At 38.5% G+C, this 22,734-nt stretch overlaps 1 protein-coding gene and 1 pseudogene across 1 annotated transcript; one reads left to right on the top strand and one right to left on the bottom strand.

Annotated features, from left to right (window-relative positions):
* Positions 1 to 545: 545 nt before the first annotated feature.
* Positions 546 to 1,544, bottom strand: LOC108466649 (germin-like protein subfamily 1 member 14). Its single transcript, XM_017767033.2, has 2 exons — positions 1,391 to 1,544; positions 546 to 1,274 (listed from the first exon to the last, which is right to left on the bottom strand). Exons 1-2 carry the CDS (start codon positions 1,512 to 1,514, stop codon positions 721 to 723), a joined length of 678 nt encoding a protein of 225 aa, XP_017622522.2. The 5' UTR covers positions 1,515 to 1,544; the 3' UTR covers positions 546 to 720.
* A 1,074-nt stretch (positions 1,545 to 2,618) lies between these two features.
* Positions 2,619 to 20,074, top strand: LOC108466780 (germin-like protein subfamily 1 member 7; annotated as a pseudogene).
* Positions 20,075 to 22,734: the final 2,660 nt, after the last annotated feature.

Below are 22,734 nucleotides of genomic sequence, written 5' to 3' on the forward strand. Positions count from 1 at the left end.
ATAAGAAATGATAAAATTTAATGCTATTTAAACTAGACCAGATCGATTGGGTCAAGAACTAGTTAGGGTATCGATCCGATGAGAGGTAAAAAATTAGTTGACCTGCAAGTTAGTATGAATTGGTTAAACCGGGCTAAAAAATCAGCTGAACTCGTTTTTTATAAAATTTTTTATTTTTCAATAATTTATTTGCTTTGAATCGATTGGATTAGTTGTTCTAGAAATCAATTGCCTAGATCAATTAGAAATCAGTTCAAACCATTTTTTAGCTCAGTTCAAGCAGTCTATACCAATTTTAAGTCAACTGATTTTTTACGTTTTGTCGGCCTAATACCCAACCGGTTCCCACTCCGATCAGTCGGTCTAGTCCAATTTAGATAACATTAAATTTTAAATTTTTTATATTTAACATCATTTGAAAGAGTTTTTTTTTTTTGAATTTTTTATATTTAAAATGCATTGAATCTACAGTACTACCATAAAAAAATGAAAAATGAAAATAAATTATTAATCAAACAAAAAAAAGAGCAAGTAAAAATAGCAATAACGAAAACAATAAAGTTCATTACTTAAAAAAGAAGCTTACAGCAACATAAGCAAATAATTTTTATATTTAATCTTTCCAAAAAAACAAATTATTATTGTAGAAAAGGAAACAAATCAAAGATTATTGCAAACAAATTGTGAATTTGAATCCAAATTGAATTATATTTGGGCGCCCTAATTGTTAGCCCACCAGAATTTTGACTGAAGATTTTTCACCACATTCTTGTCCAATTGGAAAGCCTTGACGAGAACATCGGGATTGATGGGTGGATTTGATCCAAACACTGCATTGGCTACGGTAATAACACCAGGATTCTGGCTACTCAAAGCAGCGAAGGCAACGGCATTGGTTTTCCCCACATTGAATTGAAAGTGAATGAGACCAATTGGGAAAACAAATACATCTCCAGGGTATAAGACCTTGGTAATGAGACGATTATCGGTGTTGGATGTCACGAAGCCAACGTAGAGTGTGCCCTCCACAACGACTAGTATTTCGGTGGCACGAGGGTGAGTATGAGGGGGGTTTAGGCCACCATTTGGTGCGTAATCAATTCGAACCAATGAGATGCCAAGAGTGTTCAGCCCTGGTATTTGAGCAACATTAACTGGAGTAACAGTCGATCCCACTGGATTTGATGTGTTTCTGGGGATGTTGAGCCCTGAATAGTAAAAGTCTTGTGCTTTAGCAAGCTTTGGGTCCTTGCAGAACTTCCCATTAACAAACACTGGAGTGGAGACGAGAAGAAGAATGTTATAATTTCATGTACCATGCCATGAAGAGGTTGTAGAATGTTTTATTTGAAGGTCAAGTTTAAGAAGAAGAGATAAAAACAAAACTTACCAGCATCCTTGGGGTCATTGATGGCTACGCAGAAATCTTGGAGAGGACTAGGATCAGATGCATAGGCAAATGGTGAAGCCAGAGCCAAGAGACAAAATATTAGGATGAAATGGGCAGTTTTCATTGTGATAAATGGAATTTTGATTGCTTTGGAGAGGATGAGGAACTCTGCTGCAGAACATGACTATTTATACATTACAGTCTTTGAGCTAGTCTATGTTTTTCCATTTCTGATGAATTGTTCTTCAACTACTACCCTTGTCTCTTCCCACTTCCAATGCTTACATCAGTATAATTGTCACGGAAGTAGTCAAATCTGTAATTAAATTATTTCTTTTGTATTACTTAATACAACTTGGTCCATTCGAACGTTGACTTTAGGAGATATCCAAGGTTGCTAAGGCGGCGGGCAGGCAACCCTGTTCATGCAAGATACAATGAAAATAATGTTAACAATAATCCAAGTTGGAAACATTTTGCCATTTGGCAGTGTTTAAACATAAAGTGCCAGCAGCTGGGCTTGGTTAAAGTGTGAAAGAGACTGCCATTGTGGGTTGAGGGAGATTAACTATTGAAACCTTTGACATGATCTTTTTCCCTCATTATCATCTCCTTTTGCAATTAGTGATCTCAATTTTATTTTATTTTTAAAAAAATTAGAGAAACTGTTTTTCCAGGCCGGCTTATTAACGAGCTTCAACATCTATTAATTAATTCAAATAAAATTGCTTGATTAAGTAAGAAGTATTTGCAAGAAAAGCGCCTTGGAGTGATTCAATACTTGTGGTTTTATATCTCTCTGAATATACACGTGCATGGACATCTTCATGAAAGCCCGGTTGCATTAAATGTAATCTGCATATAGTTTTCACCGTTCTATGGATATATAGGAGCACTGCAACTTTGAAATACTGCTAGAGGCTAATCAATTGTGTATATATATATATATTATATTTATATATATACACACATTCAAAGTCAGTAGAGTAGTTAAGACGACATTGGGTATGTAAAAACGACCAGTTCGACGAGGTTGAAGGTGTAGAGTAGTTGAAGAATGATACCTTCAGATCTCTTTAAAAACCAGTAATCACTTCAGACTTGGCAAACCTCTTTTTTTTATTTTCCTTTTTAAAATGGAATTGTTAAAGAAATAAAATGACAATGGACATGTTCAGTGACTACTATCTATAAATGGACATGCTTTGAAACCAGATTTCTCACCCCTCATAAAGCAACAAATCCTAGAAGCTCAATTTGATCAGGTTCAGGACTGTTGCTTACAACAATGAAAGGTGTTCAATACCTTGTAGCATTTGTCCTCTTGGCTTTGGCTTCCAAACTTGTCTCAGCTTCAGATCCCGGCCCTCTTCAGGATTTCTGTGTAGCAATTAATGATACTAAAGACGGTGGTGTGTTCTTATAATTCTTTGAAATTTCATCTTTGCGATATATTCGCTTTAACTCTGAAAAGTGGAGAAATATAGCAAGTTGTTGGGTTTTTCACACAGGAAAAAAAATAGATCTAATTTACCCGGGTAAAATATGAAGTTTTTGTTGAAATTAGAGCAACAAAGCAATATTTCCGGATAAAGTATGAAGTAAGTTTTTGTAACACCCCAAACCCGTGACCGTCACCGGATTTGACCACGTGGTGTTACCGGGCTTACTTCCCTTATTTCTCTCTTGGAATTATTTAATTTCTGTTCCAGGCAGGCTAGCTAACCGCGTCACTGTCACCTTAAAAATCATATCTCGAGTTCCAGAACTCGAAAATGAGTTCCGTCAATTTTCCCTGAAACTAGACTCATAAGCCCATCTACACATTTTTTTCTAGAATTTTTCGTTGGGCCAATTAGTACAGTTTATTAGTTAAAGTCTCCCCTGTTTCAGGGTTCGACTACACTGACCTTTGTGTACTACGACTTGGATATCTTCCTGTACAGGGCTCCAACACTTATGCCATTTGTTTCTAGAGAAACTAGACTCGCAAGGGAATCTGCAAATATAGATCATGACTTCTAATTCTCTCTGTTTAATTTATAGTGAATTTTCAAAGTCGGAGCAGGGGATCCAGAAACCGTTCTGGCCCTGTTTCGCGAAAACCTGAATATCTCTTAAAATACAGCTCATACGGTCGTTTCGTTTCATCCATATGAAAATAGATTCATCAAGGTTAAATTTCTTAATTTATTCACTATTTAATTCTACTTCTACTATTTTTAGTGATTTTTCCATCTCACCTCACTGCTGCTGGCAGCATCTGGTACTAAAGCAAACAATGACTATTTCATAATTCTTCCATGGCCAACTATTTCATCATACATAATACAAACTATGGCCACCTTATCAAAATTAAGGTTTCTAAGGCTCGTGCCTATAGGTTTTAGATTCACACTCAACCGACCACATAGGCCATTTTCGCATGACTTAAAGTTTACAACCCGAGATTCAACAAAACAAAATAGCCTATACATGCCAAATGTTCTCCTAGTTCAACTACGAAGACAATACCAAAAGATTTCCAGCGGTGTGATGACTTCAACGACGGTTCCGAAACGCATAAACGATACGAGTCCAAGAGACCTAAAATGGGTGACAAGAAAACACCGAGTGAGTTTATAACTCAGAAGTCATAAGCATTTCACAACCATCTGTTACTAAAATTATCATAAAATGAAATAATGAAACAAGGCCCAGCGTTCCAGCCATACCGAACTACCATAGTTCCTTTGACCTTTCGGATCAATGTCATACCAAGTCATACATTTACATTTCATATACTATTCAATAGGATATTTGAAGCAATTTCCATTCATCATTTCATTTCCACAACAATCATGCAATTGAAATCATCACATAGATTTAAAACTTACCGACTCAACCCTGAGCATGAACATAGTATCTATTAGCCACGAACTCAAGGTACTTACTCTTTCCGCTGTCCATACTCCACTCGATGAAGACACACCCTCCATATAATTGTTCGATCGGAGATATATATATATATATAGAGTACGCACACAGTGCTTAATACTCGATTTCGCACACTTAGTGCCATGTGATTTAAGCCCGCACACATAGTGCCATACCCTTCGAGCTCGCACACCCAAGGTCAGATATTTCCAGCATGCACACTTAGTGCCATATATTTCCAGCATGCACACTTAGTGCCATATATTTCTAGCATGCACACTTAGTGCCAATCTCGTCACCGTACACACGTGTTGCTCAGACACTTAGTGCCGAAAGCAACTTTCTACACATTTCACTATTTCTTTTACATTCAACAATGTCATCATTCCATACACATACATTTTCATTTACATATCATTTCATTAAACACAATTGCATAGATATTATGATCATTTAAAACAATACCAAATATATGCTTAATGACTTACCTTATATTGGATGAAACGATTTCCAATCGACTACTCGATTATCTTTGCTTTGCCTTTGTTTGATTCTCCCCTTTTGATGTATTGATCTCCTAGTATAAATACATTTAGTAGTTAAATTTCTTGCTGGATACTTATGTGTATAATTTAATGGTTTTCACTCCATTCACAACTATCCTTGTTCAAAATATCAAAACCTTAGCCAACATTCAATTAATGCATCAAGGCGAATGTATTATCACTATTAAGGTAACCTAGTCTCAAGTATTTTCAATTCTAATGTACAACATCTCAAATTCCCATGACCGATCACACCTATTCTTACTTTCCAATATTCAAATAATCAAAATCACCTCCTAAACACAATAGTCATGGACAATGCCGAATCCTCAAGTGTTTGAACATAAATTATTTTACTAATATAAACATTCACGAATCATATTCATAGGAAGACCGATTTCTTTCCATAGCACATTCATCATCCATACTTAGATGAAACAACCAAAATCCCTTCATTTATACCCTAGCCGAATGCTCCAATCATCCATACAAATTACAAATTTTTGCATGGCTAAGTAGGAGCCATTTAACATGCAAGAAAAATAATCATAGGAGAAGAATTTATCATTCTAAGTAAGCTCCTATCTCCAACACTAAATCATTCGGCATTTTGCCTAGACACACACAAGAAATCTCAACTTCCTTGACCTTACCAAGAGTGCATCCACCATTCAACTTAGCATGATAATGGCATCAAGGTATCAACCAAAATGTTTTTGTTAGGCTCCTTAGCCAATTCTAACTCTCCATCAACCCCAAACCCAACCATGAAATAGATAAAATTTAGGCTCATCACCTAAAGGTTGTATATACATCCAAAGGTACCCTTGAACATACCTTGATCTAGAAGACCACCTTGGCGAATCTCCTTCTTCCCTTCCTCTAATTTCGCAATAGCAAAAGAAAGAAAACATGAACACTTTTTTTTCTTCTTTTCAAGTCATGGCAATTGTAACAAAATGAGAAAGGATGAACAACAAAATTTTTCTCCTTTCTTTTCCTCAACTCACGGCAACAAGGGGGCATCCACACTCTTTTTTTTTGTTCATCATTTCCCTTTTTCTCCATTTCTTTATTCTTTCTAACATGATCCATTAACTAGACATGTTTGAAACATGTTCCTTTGCCCATGCTCTTTATTTTATTATTTCTAACATCCACCATTAGCAAAACATGTTCAAGACATGTTTTCTTTTGCCCATCTTCATTACCATGGCGGCCACTTCCTATAGTTGGCTAAATTGACATGCAAATCCCTCATGTCTTTACTTCATGCATTATTTGGCCACTTAAAATTCACCTATCACATTTTCAAGTCCTAACACATGGGTCCTTTCTTATGAATTAGCACCTAATTAATAAAATTAAGGCACGAAATATTTATGCATACAAATTCCACATACAATAAGCACAGAATATAACACCTAATTATTCTTGTGACTCGGTTTTGTGGTCCCGAAACCACTCTCCGACTAGGGTCACATTAGGGGTGTCACAACTCTCCCCCACTTAAGAGATTTTCGTCCCCGAAAATATTACCGGTAAATAGGTTTGGGTATCATTCTTTCATAGAGTTCTCGGGTTCCAATGTAGCTTCTTCTATCCCGTGTTTGAGCCATAACACTTTTACTAACGGAACTTTCTTGTTTCGTAACTCTTTCACTTCCCGAGCTAGGATACGAGTGGGTTCTTCCTCGTAACTTATATTGGCTTGCATTTTAACCTCTGATGGACTAATCACGTGCGATGGATCAGATCTATAGCGTCGAAGCATCGAAACATGAAAAACGTCGTGAATCTTTTCGAGTTCAGGGGGCAAAATCAAACGATATGCAACTGGACCGACTCGTTCGGATATCTCATATGGCCCAATGAACCTCGGACGCAATTTGCCTTTACGGCCAAATCTGAGTATCTTTTTCCAAGGCGAAACTTTAAGAAACACTTTATCTCCCACCTGATACTCGATGTCTTTTCGTTTCAGATCCGCGTACGACTTCTGACGATCGGAGGCTATCTTCAGACTTTCACGGATTACTTTCACTTTCTGTTCAGCATCTTTAATCAAATATTTTGCTTTCACCGAGCTCAATCCAAAACAATGGTGTACGGCATTTACGACCGTATAAAGCCTCGTAAGGCGCCATCTTAATACTTGTTTGAAAGCTATTGTTGTAAGCGAATTCAACCAAATGTAAATACCGTTCCCATGAGCCACTAAACTCAAGGATGCAACATCTCAACATATCCTCGAGTATTTGAATTATCCGTTCGGATTGACCATCGGTTTGGGGGTGAAAAGCAGTGCTAAAATGCAGCTTGGTACCCAAAGCCTCTTGCAATTTCTTCCAAAATCGCGATGTAAATCTTGGGTCTCTATCCGACACGATAGAAATAGGCACCCCATGCAATCGAACAATTTGGGAGATGTATAATTCTGCCAATTTATCGAGCGAAAAATCCGTGCGGACAGGGATAAAATGAGCCGACTTAGTCAATCTATCAACAACAACCCAAATCGCATCCTTCTTACTCGCTGACAATGGTAGTCCGGACACAAAGTCCATGGTGACTCGATCCCATTTCCACTCGGGTATCGTGATCGGCTGAAGTAATCCCGATGGCACTTGATGTTCCGCTTTCACTTGTTGACATATCAGACACCTTGAAACAAATTCAGAAATGTCTCGTTTCATACCGGGCCACCAAAATTGGCGTTTGGATCATTGTACATTTTAGTACTACCCGGGTGGATTGACATTCGACTACTGTGAGCCTCGTTCAAAATCATCGAAACAAGTTCCGAATCCCTTGGAATACATAATCGACCCTTGAACGTCTAGCAATCATTGTCGTCAATCTGAAATTCTGATTCCTCATTTGAAACACATTCGACTCGTTTAGCGACCAATTTAGCGTCGACCTTCTGAGATTCAAGTATTTGATGAATCAATAACGGTTTGGCCTCTAATTCGACTACTAGCACCTCCTCGAGTGAAATGGATAGATGAGCATCCATCGCTCTCAAAGCAGACAGTGCCTTACGACTTAAAGCATCGGCCACCACGTTGGCCTTTCCTGGGTGATAATCAATGACAAGTTCATAGTCCTTCAACAACTCAAGCCAACGTCTTTGTCGCAAGTTTAGATCTCCTTGAGTAATCAGATATTTAAGACTCTTATGGTCCGAATAAATATGACACCTTTCTCTAAACAAGTAATGCCGCCATATCTTCAAGGCGAACACTATGGCTGCTAGTTCAAGGTCATGGGTCGGATAGTTTCTCTCATGCGGCTTTAGTTGTCTCGACGCGTAAGCCACAACTCGACCTTCTTGCATCAACACACAACCTAACCCAATCAAGGATGCGTCATCAGATATGACAAACTCTTTACGGACTCCGGTATTGTACTAGCACTGGGGCCTCGGTTAAGCAGTTTTTAGTCGATCGAAACTTTCTTGACAAATGTTCCGACCACTCGAACTTAACATCTTTTGGAGTAGTTTCGTCATCGGTGCAGCTATCACCGAAAAACCTTTCACAAATCGTCGATAGTATCCGGCAAGCCCCAAAAAGCTCCTAACTTCGGTAATATTCCTTGGAGGTTTCCAATCAACTATGGCTGAAATTTTGTTCGGGTCCACTCGACACCGTCACGGACACCACGTGCCCCAAAAAGCTAACCTCTCTCAACCAAAATTCACATTTATTGAACTTTATGTATAATCGCTTATCTCGTAAGATTTACAACACTAGCCTCGGTGTTCAAGATGTTCGGTTTCATCTCTCGAATAGACCAAAATGTCATCGATAAATACAACTACGAACCGATCCAAGTATGGCCTGAAAATTCTATTCATTAAATCCAGAATATACATGAGGGCATTAGTGAGCCCAAACGGCATCACTAAGAATTCGTAGTGACCGTACCTCGTTCTAAAAGTAGTCTTGGGTATGTCCGATTCTCGGACCCTCAACTGATAGTACCTCGACCTCAAATCTATCTTTGAAAACACCGAGGCTCCTTTAATTGATCAAACAAATCGTCAATTCGTGGCAATGGATATTTGTTCTTTATCGTCACTTTATTCAACCGACGATAGTCGATGCACAATCTCATAGTTCCATCCTTCTTTTCACAAACAATACTGTGCGCCTCATGGAGAAAAACTCGGTCGGCGAAACCTCTATCCGTCAATTCTTGCAATTGAACCTTCAATTCCTTTAATTCCGTTAATGCCATACGATATGGGGCTATTGAAATCGGCGTAGTACCGGTACAACCGATGCGAATTCCACTTCTCGAACCGGTGGCAATCCGGTAACTCCTCGGAAAAACATCCGAATACTCACAAACCACTGGTACCGATTCGAGTTTCCTTTCCGTCTCTTTACTTTCAAACACATACGCAAGGTATGTTTCACACCCTTTTCACATACCTCCGAGCGGTCATAGAAGATATTATCGTTGGCACTCCTTTTAAATCGAGAGACTCGACTCGGACTACCTCGTTATTTACACTCCTCAAATCAATGGTTTTCCTTTTGCGGTCCACCAACGCATCATGTACGGTCACCAATCCATACCAAGAATAACATCGAATTCATCAAATGGTAGAAGCATCGATCGGCGGAAAAGCGATTCTCGAATTATTAGGGGCATCTCTTGCACACTTTATCAACGAGTACATATTGACCCAAAGGGTTGGACACTCAATTACGAACTCGAGAGACTCAACGGTAGAGTCTTCTTGGATGCTAAGGTTTCACATACATATGAATGAGTAGAGCGGGGTCAATCAATGCAATCACACTAGTATCAAAGAGAGTAAAAGTACCAGTGATAACGTCAAGGAGGATGCCTCCTCTCGTGCGCGAATGGCATATGCTCTAGCAGAGCACGGGTCTCGGATCGAACAGCCGTGATCGAGGCTCCTCTCGATTACCACCCTACCTCCGAAATTCTCGGGGCCTACCTCTAGCCGTCGTTCCACTAGGTCTTGCACCTTGCGTCTTATTACTCTCATCTAGCTCGTAGACAATCTCTAATGAAGTGGTCCTTGAACCGCATCCATAACAGCCCTATTAAAAGACTTACCCCAACATTCACCTAGGTGTCGTCTTCCACATTGGGGCATTCAGGTCTCTCTTGACGATTATTGCCCACACTAGCTACAAGTAGCTCGAGAGTCCGTCAATGGTCGGGCTCGATGGAAATTCCCGATCGCCTCGACTTATTAGTGTCCTCCTGAACTTCTTTACCGAGAACGGAGCTTTACTCACGATCTTTTACGATAATCTCTTGCTTCAAATTCAACCTTCTTCTTCTCCTTTCCAAGTTCTTCCGCCTTGCAGGCTCGTTCGACTAGTGTTACGAACTCCTTTATCTCCAAAATACCCACTAGTAGCTTTAACTCTTCATTCAATCCTTCTTCAAATCTTTTGCACATAGCAACCTCATCAGCCACACACTCTCGGGCATACCGACTAAGTCTTACGAACTCATGTTCGTATTCAGATACTGTCATACGGCCTTGCTTGAGTTCCAAGAATTCCTTACGCTTCGATCGATGAACTGTTGACTAATGTATTTCTTCGAAATTCGATTGAAAGAAATCCCAAGTAACTCGTTCGTTTGGGACTATGGAAATTAAAGTCCTCCACAATAGTAAGCTGAGTCTCGCAACAAGGATATAGCACACTTAAGACATTCATCGGGTGTGCATGACAGTTCATCTAACACTCGAATGGTGTTATCGAGCCAAAACTTCGGCCTTTTCGGCATCATCAAGAACTATGGCCTTGAACTCCTCAGCCCGCGCTTCCTAATCAGGTCTCAGGTGGTTTACTCAGCCTCACGGGATCGATGCTCGGAGGCATTGCGGGCACTTGGGGTGCGATATTTAAATTCGGGAATGGTTGGACAGCCGGATTGGTTCGGGCATATTGCGCGACCCACTCATTCATCATGGTGAAGAAGGCTTGTTTCGCCCTTCATTTTGATTATTCGCGGATGATCGAGGCTCAACAGGCAGCGTCCCTTGCGCGGAGCAGCCGCTACACTTTCAACGTCATCCGCCAAGGGTCTCTCTACCGGGTTCCATTTGTTAATCAAAACAAAAACTTCAACCGTCAAGTCATCACATTATTAAGCACTAACAATTTGGCATGTATAGCTAGACTCACACGCTATGGTAGTCCTAGAACCGACTAAACCATAGCTCGATACCAATTAAATGTAACACCCCAAACCCGTGACCGTCACCGGATTTGACCACGTGGTGTTACCGGCTTACTTCCTTATTTCTCTCTTGGAATTATTTAATTTACATTCCAGGCAGGCTAGCTAACCGCGTCACTGTCACCTTAAAATCATATCTCGAGTTCCAGAACTCGAAAATGAGTTCCGTCAATTTTCCTGAAACTAGACTCATAATCCCATCTACACATTTTTTCCAGAATTTTCGTTGGGCCAATTAGTACAGTTTATTAGTTAAAGTCTCCCTGTTTCAGGGTTCGACTACACTGACCTTTGTGTACTACGACTTGGATATCTTCCTGTACAGGGCTCCAACACTTATGCCATTTGTTTCTAGAGAAACTAGACTCGCAAGGAATCTGCAAATATAGATCATGACTTCTAATTCTCTTTGGTTAATTTATAGTGAATTTTCAAAGTCGGAGCAGGGGATCCAGAAACCGTTCTGGCCCTGTTTCATGAAAACCTGAATATCTCTTAAAATACAGCTCATACGGTCGTTTCGTTTCATCCATATGAAAATAGATTCATCAAGGTTCAATTTCTTAATTTATTCACTATTTAATTCTACTTCTACTATTTTTAGTGATTTTTCCATCTCACCTCACTGCTGCTGGCAGCATCTGGTACTAAAGCAAACAATGACTATTTCATAATTCTTCCATGGCCAACTATTTCATCATACATAATACAAACTATGGCCACCTTATCAAAATTAAGGTTTCTAAGGCTCGTGCCTATAGGTTTTAGATTCACACTCAACCGACCACATAGGCCATTTTCGCATGACTTAAAGTTTACAACCCGAGATTCAACAAAACAAAATAGCCTATACATGCCAAATGTTCTCCTAGTTCAACTACGAAGACAATACCAAAAGATTTCCAGCCGGTGTGATGACTTCAACGACGGTTCCGAGCACGCAAACGATACGAGTCCAAGAGACCTAAAATGGGTGACAAGAAAACACCGAGTGAGTTTATAACTCAGTAAGTCATAAGCATTTCACAACCATCCGTTACTAAAATTATCATAAAATGAAATAATGAAACAAGGCCCAGCGTTCCAGCCATACCGAACTACCATAGTTCCTTTGACCTTTCGGATCAATGTCATACCAAGTCATACATTTACATTTCATATACTATTCAATAGGATATTTGAAGCAATTTCCATTCATCATTTCATTTCCACAACAATCATGCAATTGAAATCATCACATAGATTTAAAACTTACCGACTCAACCACGAGCATGAACATAGTATCTATTAGCCACGAACTCAAGGTACTTACTCTTTCCGCTGTCCATACTCCACTCGATGAAGACACACCCTCCATATAATTGTTCGATCGGAGATATATATATATATATAGAGTACGCACACACAGTGCTTAATACTCGATTTCGCACACTTAGTGCCATGTGATTTAAGCCCGCACACATAGTGCCATACCCTTCGAGCTCGCACACCCAGTGCCGTATATTTCCAGCATGCACACTTAGTGCCATATATTTCCAGCATGCACACTTAGTGCCATATATTTCTAGCATGCACACTTAGTGCCAATCTCGTCACCGTACACACGTATTGCCCGCACACTTAGTGCCGAAAGCAACTTTCTACACATTTCACTATTTCTTTTACATTCAACAATGTCATCATTCCATACACATACATTTTCATTTACATATCATTTCATTAAACACAATTGCATAGATATTATGATCATTTAAAACAATACCAAATATATGCTTAATGACTTACCTTATATTGGATGAAACGATTTCCAATCGACTACTCGATTATCTTTGCTTTGCCTTTGTTTGATTCTCCCCTTTTGATGTATTGATCTCCTAGTATAAATACATTTAGTAGTTAAATTTCTTGCTGGATACTTATGTGTATAATTTAATGGTTTTCACTCCATTCACAACTATCCTTGTTCAAAATATCAAAACCTTAGCCAACATTCAATTAATGCATCAAGGCCGAATGTATTATCACTATTAAGGTAACCTAGTCTCAAGTATTTTCAATTCTAATGTACAACATCTCAAATTCCCATGACCGATCACACCTATTCTTACTTTCCAATATTCAAATAATCAAAATCACCTCCTAAACACAATAGTCATGGACAATGCGAATCCTCAAGTGTTTGAACATAAATTATTTTACTAATATAAACATTCACGAATCATATTCATAGGAAGACCGATTTCTTTCCATAGCACATTCATCATCCATACTTAGATGAAACAACCAAAATCCCTTCATTTATACCCTAGCCGAATGCTCCAATCATCCATACAAATTACAAATTTTGCATGGCTAAGTAGGAGCCATTTAACATGCAAGAAAAATAATCATAGGAGAAGAATTTATCATTCTAAGTAAGCTCCTATCTCCAACACTAAATCATTCGGCATTTTGCCTAGACACACACAAGAAATCTCAACTTCCTTGACCTTACCAAGAGTGCATCCACCATTCAACTTAGCATGATAATGGCATCAAGGTATCAACCAAAATGTTTTTGTTAGGCTCCTTAGCCAATTCTAACTCTCCATCAACCCCAAACCCAACCATGAAATAGATAAAATTTAGGCTCATCACCTAAAGGTTGTATATACATCCAAAGGTACCCTTGAACATACCTTGATCTAGAAGACCACCTTGGCCGAATCTCCCTTCTTCCCCTTCCTCTAATTTCGGCAATAGCAAAAGAAAGAAAACATGAACACTTTTTTTTTCTTCTTCTCAAGTCATGGCAATTGTAACAAAATGAGAAAGGATGAACAACAAAATTTTTCTCCTTTCTTTTTCCTCAACTCACGGCAACAAGGGGGGGCATCCACACTCTTTTTTTTTTGTTCATCATTTCCCCTTTTTTCTCCATTTCTTTATTCTTTCTAACATGATCCATTAACTAGACATGTTTGAAACATGTTCCCTTTGCCCATGCTCTTTATTTTATTATTTCTAACATCCACCATTAGCAAAACATGTTCAAGACATGTTTTCTTTTGCCCATCTTCATTACCATGGCCGGCCACTTCCTATAGTTGGCTAAATTGACATGCAAATCCCTCATGTCTTTACTTCATGCATTATTTGGCCACTTAAAAATTCACCTATCACATTTTCAAGTCCTAACACATGGGTCCTTTCTTATGAATTAGCACCTAAATAATAAAATCAAGGCACGAAATATTTATGCATACAAATTCCACATACAATAAGCACAGAATATAACACCTAATTATTCTTGTGACTCGGTTTTGTGGTCCCGAAACCACTCTCCGACTAGGGTCACATTAGGGGTGTCACAGTTTTAGATTCAAAGAAAAAGAGAGCTGCCAGAAAAGCAACAAACAGAAGCAGAAAGGAATGAGAAATTGAGAGAACAAGAATATGGTCAGTTTATTTCATTGATTCATCAAATATATGATATACATAGAGAGCTTACAACAATATTTTTAACTTGTTGAAGTGAATAAACATTAAATTCATCCTAATGATAACCTAGGACCTGTCTAAAACTGGAAAGTACTTGACAACTTTATCCAGTCAAAAAGTTTCTGTCAAATCATATACAGGTCGTCTGTTACAACAAAACGTACTTCATCCGTATAACATACGTACATTTGTAGTTGTTGTATTTCATCCGGGTAATATACATACTGCTGTTTGTTGCCACCTTTAACACTCCTCCTTGGCTACAAAACAGCAGACTCCAATTTGCTTCTTCAAATACTCGAACCTAGTGGCAGCTAACGGCTTGGTCAAAATGTCTGCCAATTGAACTTCTGAGCAGCAATGGACCAAGTTGATCTCCTTTGACAACTCTGCCTCCCTCACAAAATGGTATTTGATCTTGACATGCTTAGTTTTGCCATGAAACACAAGGTTCTTGGCAATTGCAGCAGCTGACTGATTGTCAACTTTGATCTCTGTTGCTTCAACTTGCTCTTCATTCAAGTCATACAAAAGTTTCCTAAGCCAAATGGCTTGATTAATAGCCCCAGCAGCTGCAATATACTCTGCTTCAGCTGTTGATTGAGCAACAGTTTGTTGCTTCTTTGAGCTCTAGCTAAAAACTCCTGATCCTAGAATGAAGAAGTATCCCGATGTACTCTTCATATCATCAACTGAGCCAGCTTGATCACTGTCTGAATAACCGACCAGCTTCAGTTCCTCAGCTCTCTCAAACTTCACACCATAGCCTAAGGTGCCTTTAACATACCTTAGGACTCTTTTAGCAGCTTTAAAATGTACAACATTGCAGCACTGCATGAATCTCGATAGAAGGCTAACAGCATACAAGATGTCTGGCCTTGTTGCTGTCAAGTAGAGTAGACAACCAACCAAACTTCTATACTCCTTTTCATCTACTCGATCATGCTTACTGGTGCTTGAGAGTTTCTCTCCTAGTGCAACAGGAGTGCTCACAGGCTTGCATTTTAACATGCTGAATTTACTTAAAACTTTCTGTGCAAATGCTTGCTGGCTTATGAAAATGTCATGCTCATTCTGATTAACTTCCATACTAAGGAAGTAGGTCATCAAACCTAAATCAATCATCTCAAACACATCTAGCATTTGTTTCTTGAAATCTTCAATCAGCTCACCTTTGCAACCAGTTACTAATAAGTCATCCACATAAAGTGAGACTATCAACAAGGTTTCCTTTTCAGCCTTCTTCACATAGAGTGTAGGCTCACTTATGCTCTTCTCAAATCCAAGATTTGACAGGTATGCATCAATCCTGTCATACCAGGCCTTTGGAGCCTATTTTAGGCCATACAAAGCCTTCTTGAGCTTGTAAACCTTGTGTTCTTCACCAGCAACCTTAAATCCTTCAGGCTGTTCTATGAAGATTTCTTCCTTGAGAAATCCATTTAGAAATGCTGACTTTACATCCAATTGATGCACCTTTCACTATTTTTGAGCAGCTAAGGAAAACAACAACCTTATGGTGTCTAACCTTGCAACAGGTGCAAAGGTTTCAACATAATCAACTCCTTGCTGCTGACTATACCCCTTCACAACTAGTCTGGCCTTATGCTTGTTCAGAGATCCATTTGCATTGTTCTTGGTCCTGAACACCCATTTGAAACCTATTATCTTTCTGTTTACTGGCTTATCAACCAGCTCCCATGTGTCATTTTTATGGATCATCTCCATTTCAGCTTCCATGGCCTTCTTCCAGCCTTCTTCCAGCATTCTTCTTTAGCAGCCTCTTCAAAATTTGAAGGTTCAACTATTGCAACATTACATCTTTGATAGATGTCTGCAATAGTCCTTGTCCCTCTCACAGGTGCTTTATCAAAATTATCATCAACTAGCCATTCTTCAGCTAGTTCCAAACTATTTTCCAGCTGATCTTCATCAGTCAACCTTGTATTAGCATTATTCCAGCTCCATACTCTGCCTTCATCAAACCTCACATCCATACTCACCAAAATCTTCTTAGTTGAGGGATCATACACCCTGTAGCCCTTTTGATGCTGCTGTAGCCAACAAATATTCTAGGAGCAGCCCTTCTCTCAAGCTTGGTTCTCCTCTCAGCTGGAATAAGGGCATAGGAAACACAGCCAAACACTTTTAGGTGTGAAACAGAAGGTTTGATTCCATGCCAGGCTTCAAAAGGAGTCTTTTCCTTCACAACAACGGTTGGCAACTTGTTGAGTAGGCACACTGAGGTATTGACAGCCTCAGCCCAAAACTTGCTTGGCAGCTTACTCTCAAACAGCAAACATCTAGCCATATCAAGTACTGTTCGAATCTTCCTCTTACATACTCCATTTTACAGAGGAGTATAGACTGTTGTTAGCTGATGGTAAATCCCAGCTTGTTCACACAACTTCTGGAACCTTTCAGACAGATACTCAATGCCATTATCTGTTCTCAAGGCCTTAATCTAGCAACCAGACTGATTTTCAGCCAATGCCTTAAATTTGTTGAAGGCTTCAAACACTTTAGATTTCTGATTCAAGAAATAAACCCAGCAAAACCTGGTCAGATCATCTATAAACAGTACAAAGTACTTACTGTCATTTAAGGAAGAGGTCCTCATTGGTCCACAGACATCAGAATGGACTAAATCAAGTTTTTCTCGAGCCCTCTATGCCACATTAGCAGGAAAAGGTAACCTGGTTTGCTTACCAAGCTGGCAAACCTCACAGACAGTGTCTTTGGCATCAACTTTCGACATGTCTTCAACTAAGTTAAACTTGTGCAACTGATCAAGTGACTTGTAATTAACATGTCCTAATCTCCTATGCCATAGACCAGCATCATCAACAAGGCTGGTGTAAGCCTTCTTCTCAAGTTGATTGACATCAAGGATAAAACACCTATCTATCATTGCTACTGTGACCAAATCCTGACAATAAGAGTCTTCAACAATGCATGAGCCATTCTTAAAAGCAAGTGAGTAACCTTTTTCTACAAGCTGACCAACACTAAGTAGATTCTGATCTATGTCAAGCACAAAAAAGTACATCAGAAATCACTTTGTTACCTGACTTTGTGTTGATCACCACATTGCCCTTGCTTTTGGCTTCAATCAGGTTCCCATTGCCAATCCTGATCTTTGAGGCAAAACTTCTGTCGAGCTCCTTGAATAATTTTTCATCAGCTGCCATGTGGTGTGTGCAACCACTATCCACTAGCCAGTCACAACTGACCTTGCTCGAGGTTACAAAACAGGAGGCTGTAAAAACATGCTCCTTTTGAGCTTGAAGATCCTCAGCAGCCTTAGCTTGCATTTGTTGTTGAGCTTGTGCATTCCCTCTGTTTTTGCACACCCTCTCAACATGTCCCAGCTGTTTGCAACTCCTGCATTGAACATCTGGTCCGTGCCAGCAGTTCTTCTCCAAATGTCAAGTTTTCTTGCAGTGAATGCATGGTGGAAATCTAGTTTTCCCTGCATCTCTCATTGATTTCTCCCTTCTATCGACCCAATGTTTCTTCCCTTTTTGACTAGAACCTAAACTTTCCTTGGCCTTTGCTTGGAAAGCTCCTTCAGAATGCTCTTCCTGCCTATTGGCCCTCCTTTGCTCAAGTGCATATAGGGAATTTACCAACTCAGACAGTGAGATGGCTGATAAATCACTCGAGTCCTCCAATGAAGAGATCTTTGACTCAAACTTCTCTGGGAGAGTTGTAATGACCTTTTCAACAACTCTGCTCTCACTGAAATCATCACCAAGGAGCCTAATGTTGTTGACTATGGCCATTATTCTGTTAGAGTACTGCTTAATGGTCTCTGACTCTCTCATCTTCAAATTCTCAAAATCCCTTCTAAGCTTTATCAACTGTTGATGTCTTATTTTGCCTGACCCCATAAACTTCTCCTTTAGCTTCTCCCATGCTTTCTTTGGTGAGTCACATGCCATTATCCTAGTAAAAATCACATCGGATGCTCCATTTTGCAAGCAAGCCATTACTTTATGCTTCTTGGCACAATCTTCACTATGATGCCTTATCTATGCAATGGTGGGATTGGCCTTCAATGGTAGTGGTTCAGCATCATTCTCTACAACATTCCACAAATCATGTGCTTGAAGGTATGTTTTCATCTTAACTTCCCAAATGTGGTAGTTCTCTCCAGCAAACACAGGTGGTGGTGGTGGTGTAAAGCTCATCTTTGCAGCAAACAAATAGACCAACAAAAAAAAAACAGCTTCTGCTTCTTTTCTTTCAAACACAACCAAGGTCCTTAAAGACTTAGGCTCTTGATACCATTTGTTGGGTTTTTCACACAGGAAGAAAAATAGATCTAATTTACCAGGGTAAAATATGAAGCTTTTGTTGAAATCAGAGCAACAAAGCAATTTCCGGATAAAGTATGAAGTAAGTTTTAGATTCAAAGAAAAAGAGAGTTGCCAGAAAAGCAACAAACAGAAGCAAAAAGGAATGAGAAATTGAGAGAACAAGAATATGATTAGTTCATTTCATTGATTTATCAAATATATGATATACATAGAGAGCTTACAACAATATTTTTAACTTGTTGAAGTGAACAAACATTAAATTCATCCTAATGATAACCTAGGACTTGTCTAAAACTGGAAAGTACTTGACCAACTTTATCCAGTCAAAATTTTTTTGTCAAATCATATACAGGTCGTCTGTTACAACAAAACATACTTCATTCGGATAACATACGTACATTTGTAGTTGTTGTATTTCATCCGGGTAATATACATACTGCTGTTTGTTGCCACCTTTAACACAAGTACAAGTATTGGAAAAGTGTCCAAGTAGTAAACCCTTTTCTTTCCATTTATGCAGTTTTCGTTAATGGCAATTCTGCAAGGACCCCAAGCTTGCAACCGCAGAAGACTTCTTCCTGCCTGGCCTCAACATTCTTGGAAATACATCAAACCAAGTAGGATCAATGGTCACTCCAGCCAATGTTCAATAAATACCTATACTTAACACTCTCGGTAGATCTCTTGTTCGAATTGACTATGCACCTTACTGTGGCCTAAACCCTCCTCACACTCACCCTCGTGCCACTGAAATTCTAGTCATTGTGGAGGGCACACTATCCGTCGGCTTTGTCATATCGAACACGGATAACCGTCTCTTCACCAAAGTCCTTTACCCTAGAGATGTATTCATTTTCCCCGAAGGTATGATTCACTTCCAGTTCAACATGGGGAGTACGAATGCGGTTGCCTTTTTTGCTCTCAATAGCCAAAGCCCAGGGGTTATCACCATCGCAAATGCAGTGTTTGGCTCTGACCCGACCATCAATCCTGATGTTCTTGCCAAGGCCTTCCAGCTGGATCAAAATATCGTTAAACAACTTCAGTCCCGGTTTTGGTGGGACAACAACTAGGGGATACTTCTAAACCCCATGAACCTTACTTAGTAGCTAATTGTTTGGATGATGTTTAACTTGTTTTTCACGTTGAATTTAGTTGAAAGAAAAATAAAAAAGATAAAAGAAGTTTCTCATGTACCTTACCTTATTGTAACCTGTCGTAATATTATTTTCATCATACCATATGGAGTCTTGTAATTACAATTTATTTTTAGTTTGAAGTTTGGATTTTAGACCTTCGTTTAGGGATATGAATGAATCACTATGATTGAATTCTTATATTAATTTTTTGTTGTTTTTTTTTCCAACTACTGTTTACAAACAAAATTCAAGAATCATCTATACACCCTTCAAAATTATATAAACCCTTTGTAATTTCTCTGGCTTTTCCCTCTCCCCTCAAATTATATATAAATGTATGTATTAGAGATAGTGAATGAAATCTTTATTCTTATTTTTTTTAAAAAAAAATTTAGTTGTTTGTAGACACTCAATTTTGCCCGGGCCCAGAAATAAGTCCAAAAACAAAAATAATAAACCCCCAAAAAAAACCGAAGTCCAAGTTCAGTCCAGAATTACAAATATAATTTGGCCCGATCGGAATGACCCATTGCGTGAAAAGATTTAAGGTCCATCTACAAGCTTGACTCATATGGAAATATAATCTTCAATGATATGCAATCTTAGATATGATACAATCTTAGATATGATATGCAATCTTAGAAGATATAATTTTGTAATCTTGGAGATTTAATTTGTAGATACCTTTTAATCTTAACCGTTGATGTAATTGATCTGTACCGTCGGATTTGAGGAGGTTCAACTATAAATAGAGGTCTATCCCTTCATTGTAAACACACTGGAGTTTTAGGAAACAATAAAAATTTTTGAGAGCTTTCACTCAAATTTCTCTCCCTCTTACGTTCTTATTTTCTACGGTTTGTTCTTATTTTATTCTTTGTTCATCTTCGTTTTTCAACCCTTTTTATTTTGATTTAATCCATGTTTCCTGGATTTTTTATATATTTTAATTTTTAATAATTTTAGTATCATATCAAACTCTTTCATTTTTAAAAATTTTTTAGTATTACTCTTAGTAAATTATTTTTAAAATTTACTCAAATCATTATTTTAAAAAATATATTTCATTTAATTGTCATATTTTATCCAAATTTTTTTCTAAAATGAAGCAATGTTTTTCGTATTTAGGAATTTGGGAAATAGTGCCCTAACATGATGGGTTGCGATTTCCCGTTTGTCTAAATGCCTAAAGTATCCTTCTAAATAGATTTTGTAAATCAAGAGATGATTTCAGTTACGAGAGTTTAAGAATATCGTGTCCTATCATGCTAGATGTGATGTTTGTATTCTTTCGGAGATAAGGAATCTCGATTTTTCAACTTAAATAATTCCGGTTTTAAAAAAGGGATCCTATTTTTAAATCCTTTCAAAATTTTGACATTAAGACAGAAAACTATTCAATTTGGTACCAATTTTGGGCGCTGCGAGTGTGCTAATCCTTCCTTATACGTAACCGACTCCCGAACCTATTTTCTTAATTTTCGTAGACCAAAACGTTTTATAAGGTGATCCAATCACACCTAAAAAGGTTGGTGGCAACTCCCATTTTCATTTTTCAAAAGTCGATCCCTATTTTTCAGACATCCCTTTAAAAAAAGGTTTCGATAGCTTGGCGACTCCACTGGGGACTTAAGAGAGTCAAGCCAAGAAATTGTGTAACACCCCGAACCCGTGACCGTCGCCGGTGTCGGACACGAGGGGTTAATGGGCCAAATCTTCTCAAGGTACCAACCAATTTGGCATTTCCAGACAGGCTGGAAAACTGCATCACTGTCGCCATAAAAATCATATCTCGAGTTTCGAAACTCGGAAACTGATTCCGTAAATTTTCCCTGAATTTAGACTCATATATTTATCCATGGATTTATTTATAGAATTTTTGGTTGGGCCAATTGGTACAGTTTATTAGTTAAAATCACCAATGTTACAGAAGTCGACTACACTGACCTTCGCGCGTTAAAACTTGAATATCTCTCTGTACAGGGCTTTAATACTGGTGCCGTTTGTTTCTAATGAAACTAGACTCAAAATGGAATCTGTACATATAAGGCATGACTTCTAATTCTTTCTGGATAATTTATAGTAAATTTTCAAAGTCACGACAGGGGACCCAGAAACCGTTCTGGCCCTGTCTCACGAGAACTTTAATATCTCTCAATATATGCTCATATGGTCGTTTCGTTCCATCCATATTAAACTAGATTCATCAAGGTTCAATTGCATAATTTATTCACTATTTAATTCTACTTCTACTATTTTTAGTGATTTTTCAATCTCACCTCACTGCTGCTGTCCGCAACAGTTACTGCAGAGACTATGCCAATTTCATGAATCTTTCCTTGGCCTTAATCATCCATCAAACATGACACAAATTATGGCCACCTTATCAAAATTAAAGTTTCTAAGACTCGTGGCTATAGGTTCTAGCATCCCACTCGACGACCACATAGGCCATTTTCACATGGCTTAAAGTTTACAACCCACAGTTCAACAAAATATAATAGCCTATACATGCCAAATGTTCTTCAACAACGAAGACAATACCAAAATATTTCAGCCGGTGTGATGACTTCAACGACGGTTCCGAGCACGCAACAATACGAGTCCAAGAGACCTAAAATGGGTGACAAGAGAACACCGAGTGAGTTTATAACTCAGTAAGTCATAAGCACTTTACAATTATCCATTAGCTAAATTCA

The sequence above is a fragment of the Gossypium arboreum genome, chromosome 11 (genome assembly GCF_025698485.1).
Source record: "Gossypium arboreum isolate Shixiya-1 chromosome 11, ASM2569848v2, whole genome shotgun sequence".
Taxonomy (NCBI): Eukaryota; Viridiplantae; Streptophyta; class Magnoliopsida; order Malvales; family Malvaceae; genus Gossypium; species Gossypium arboreum.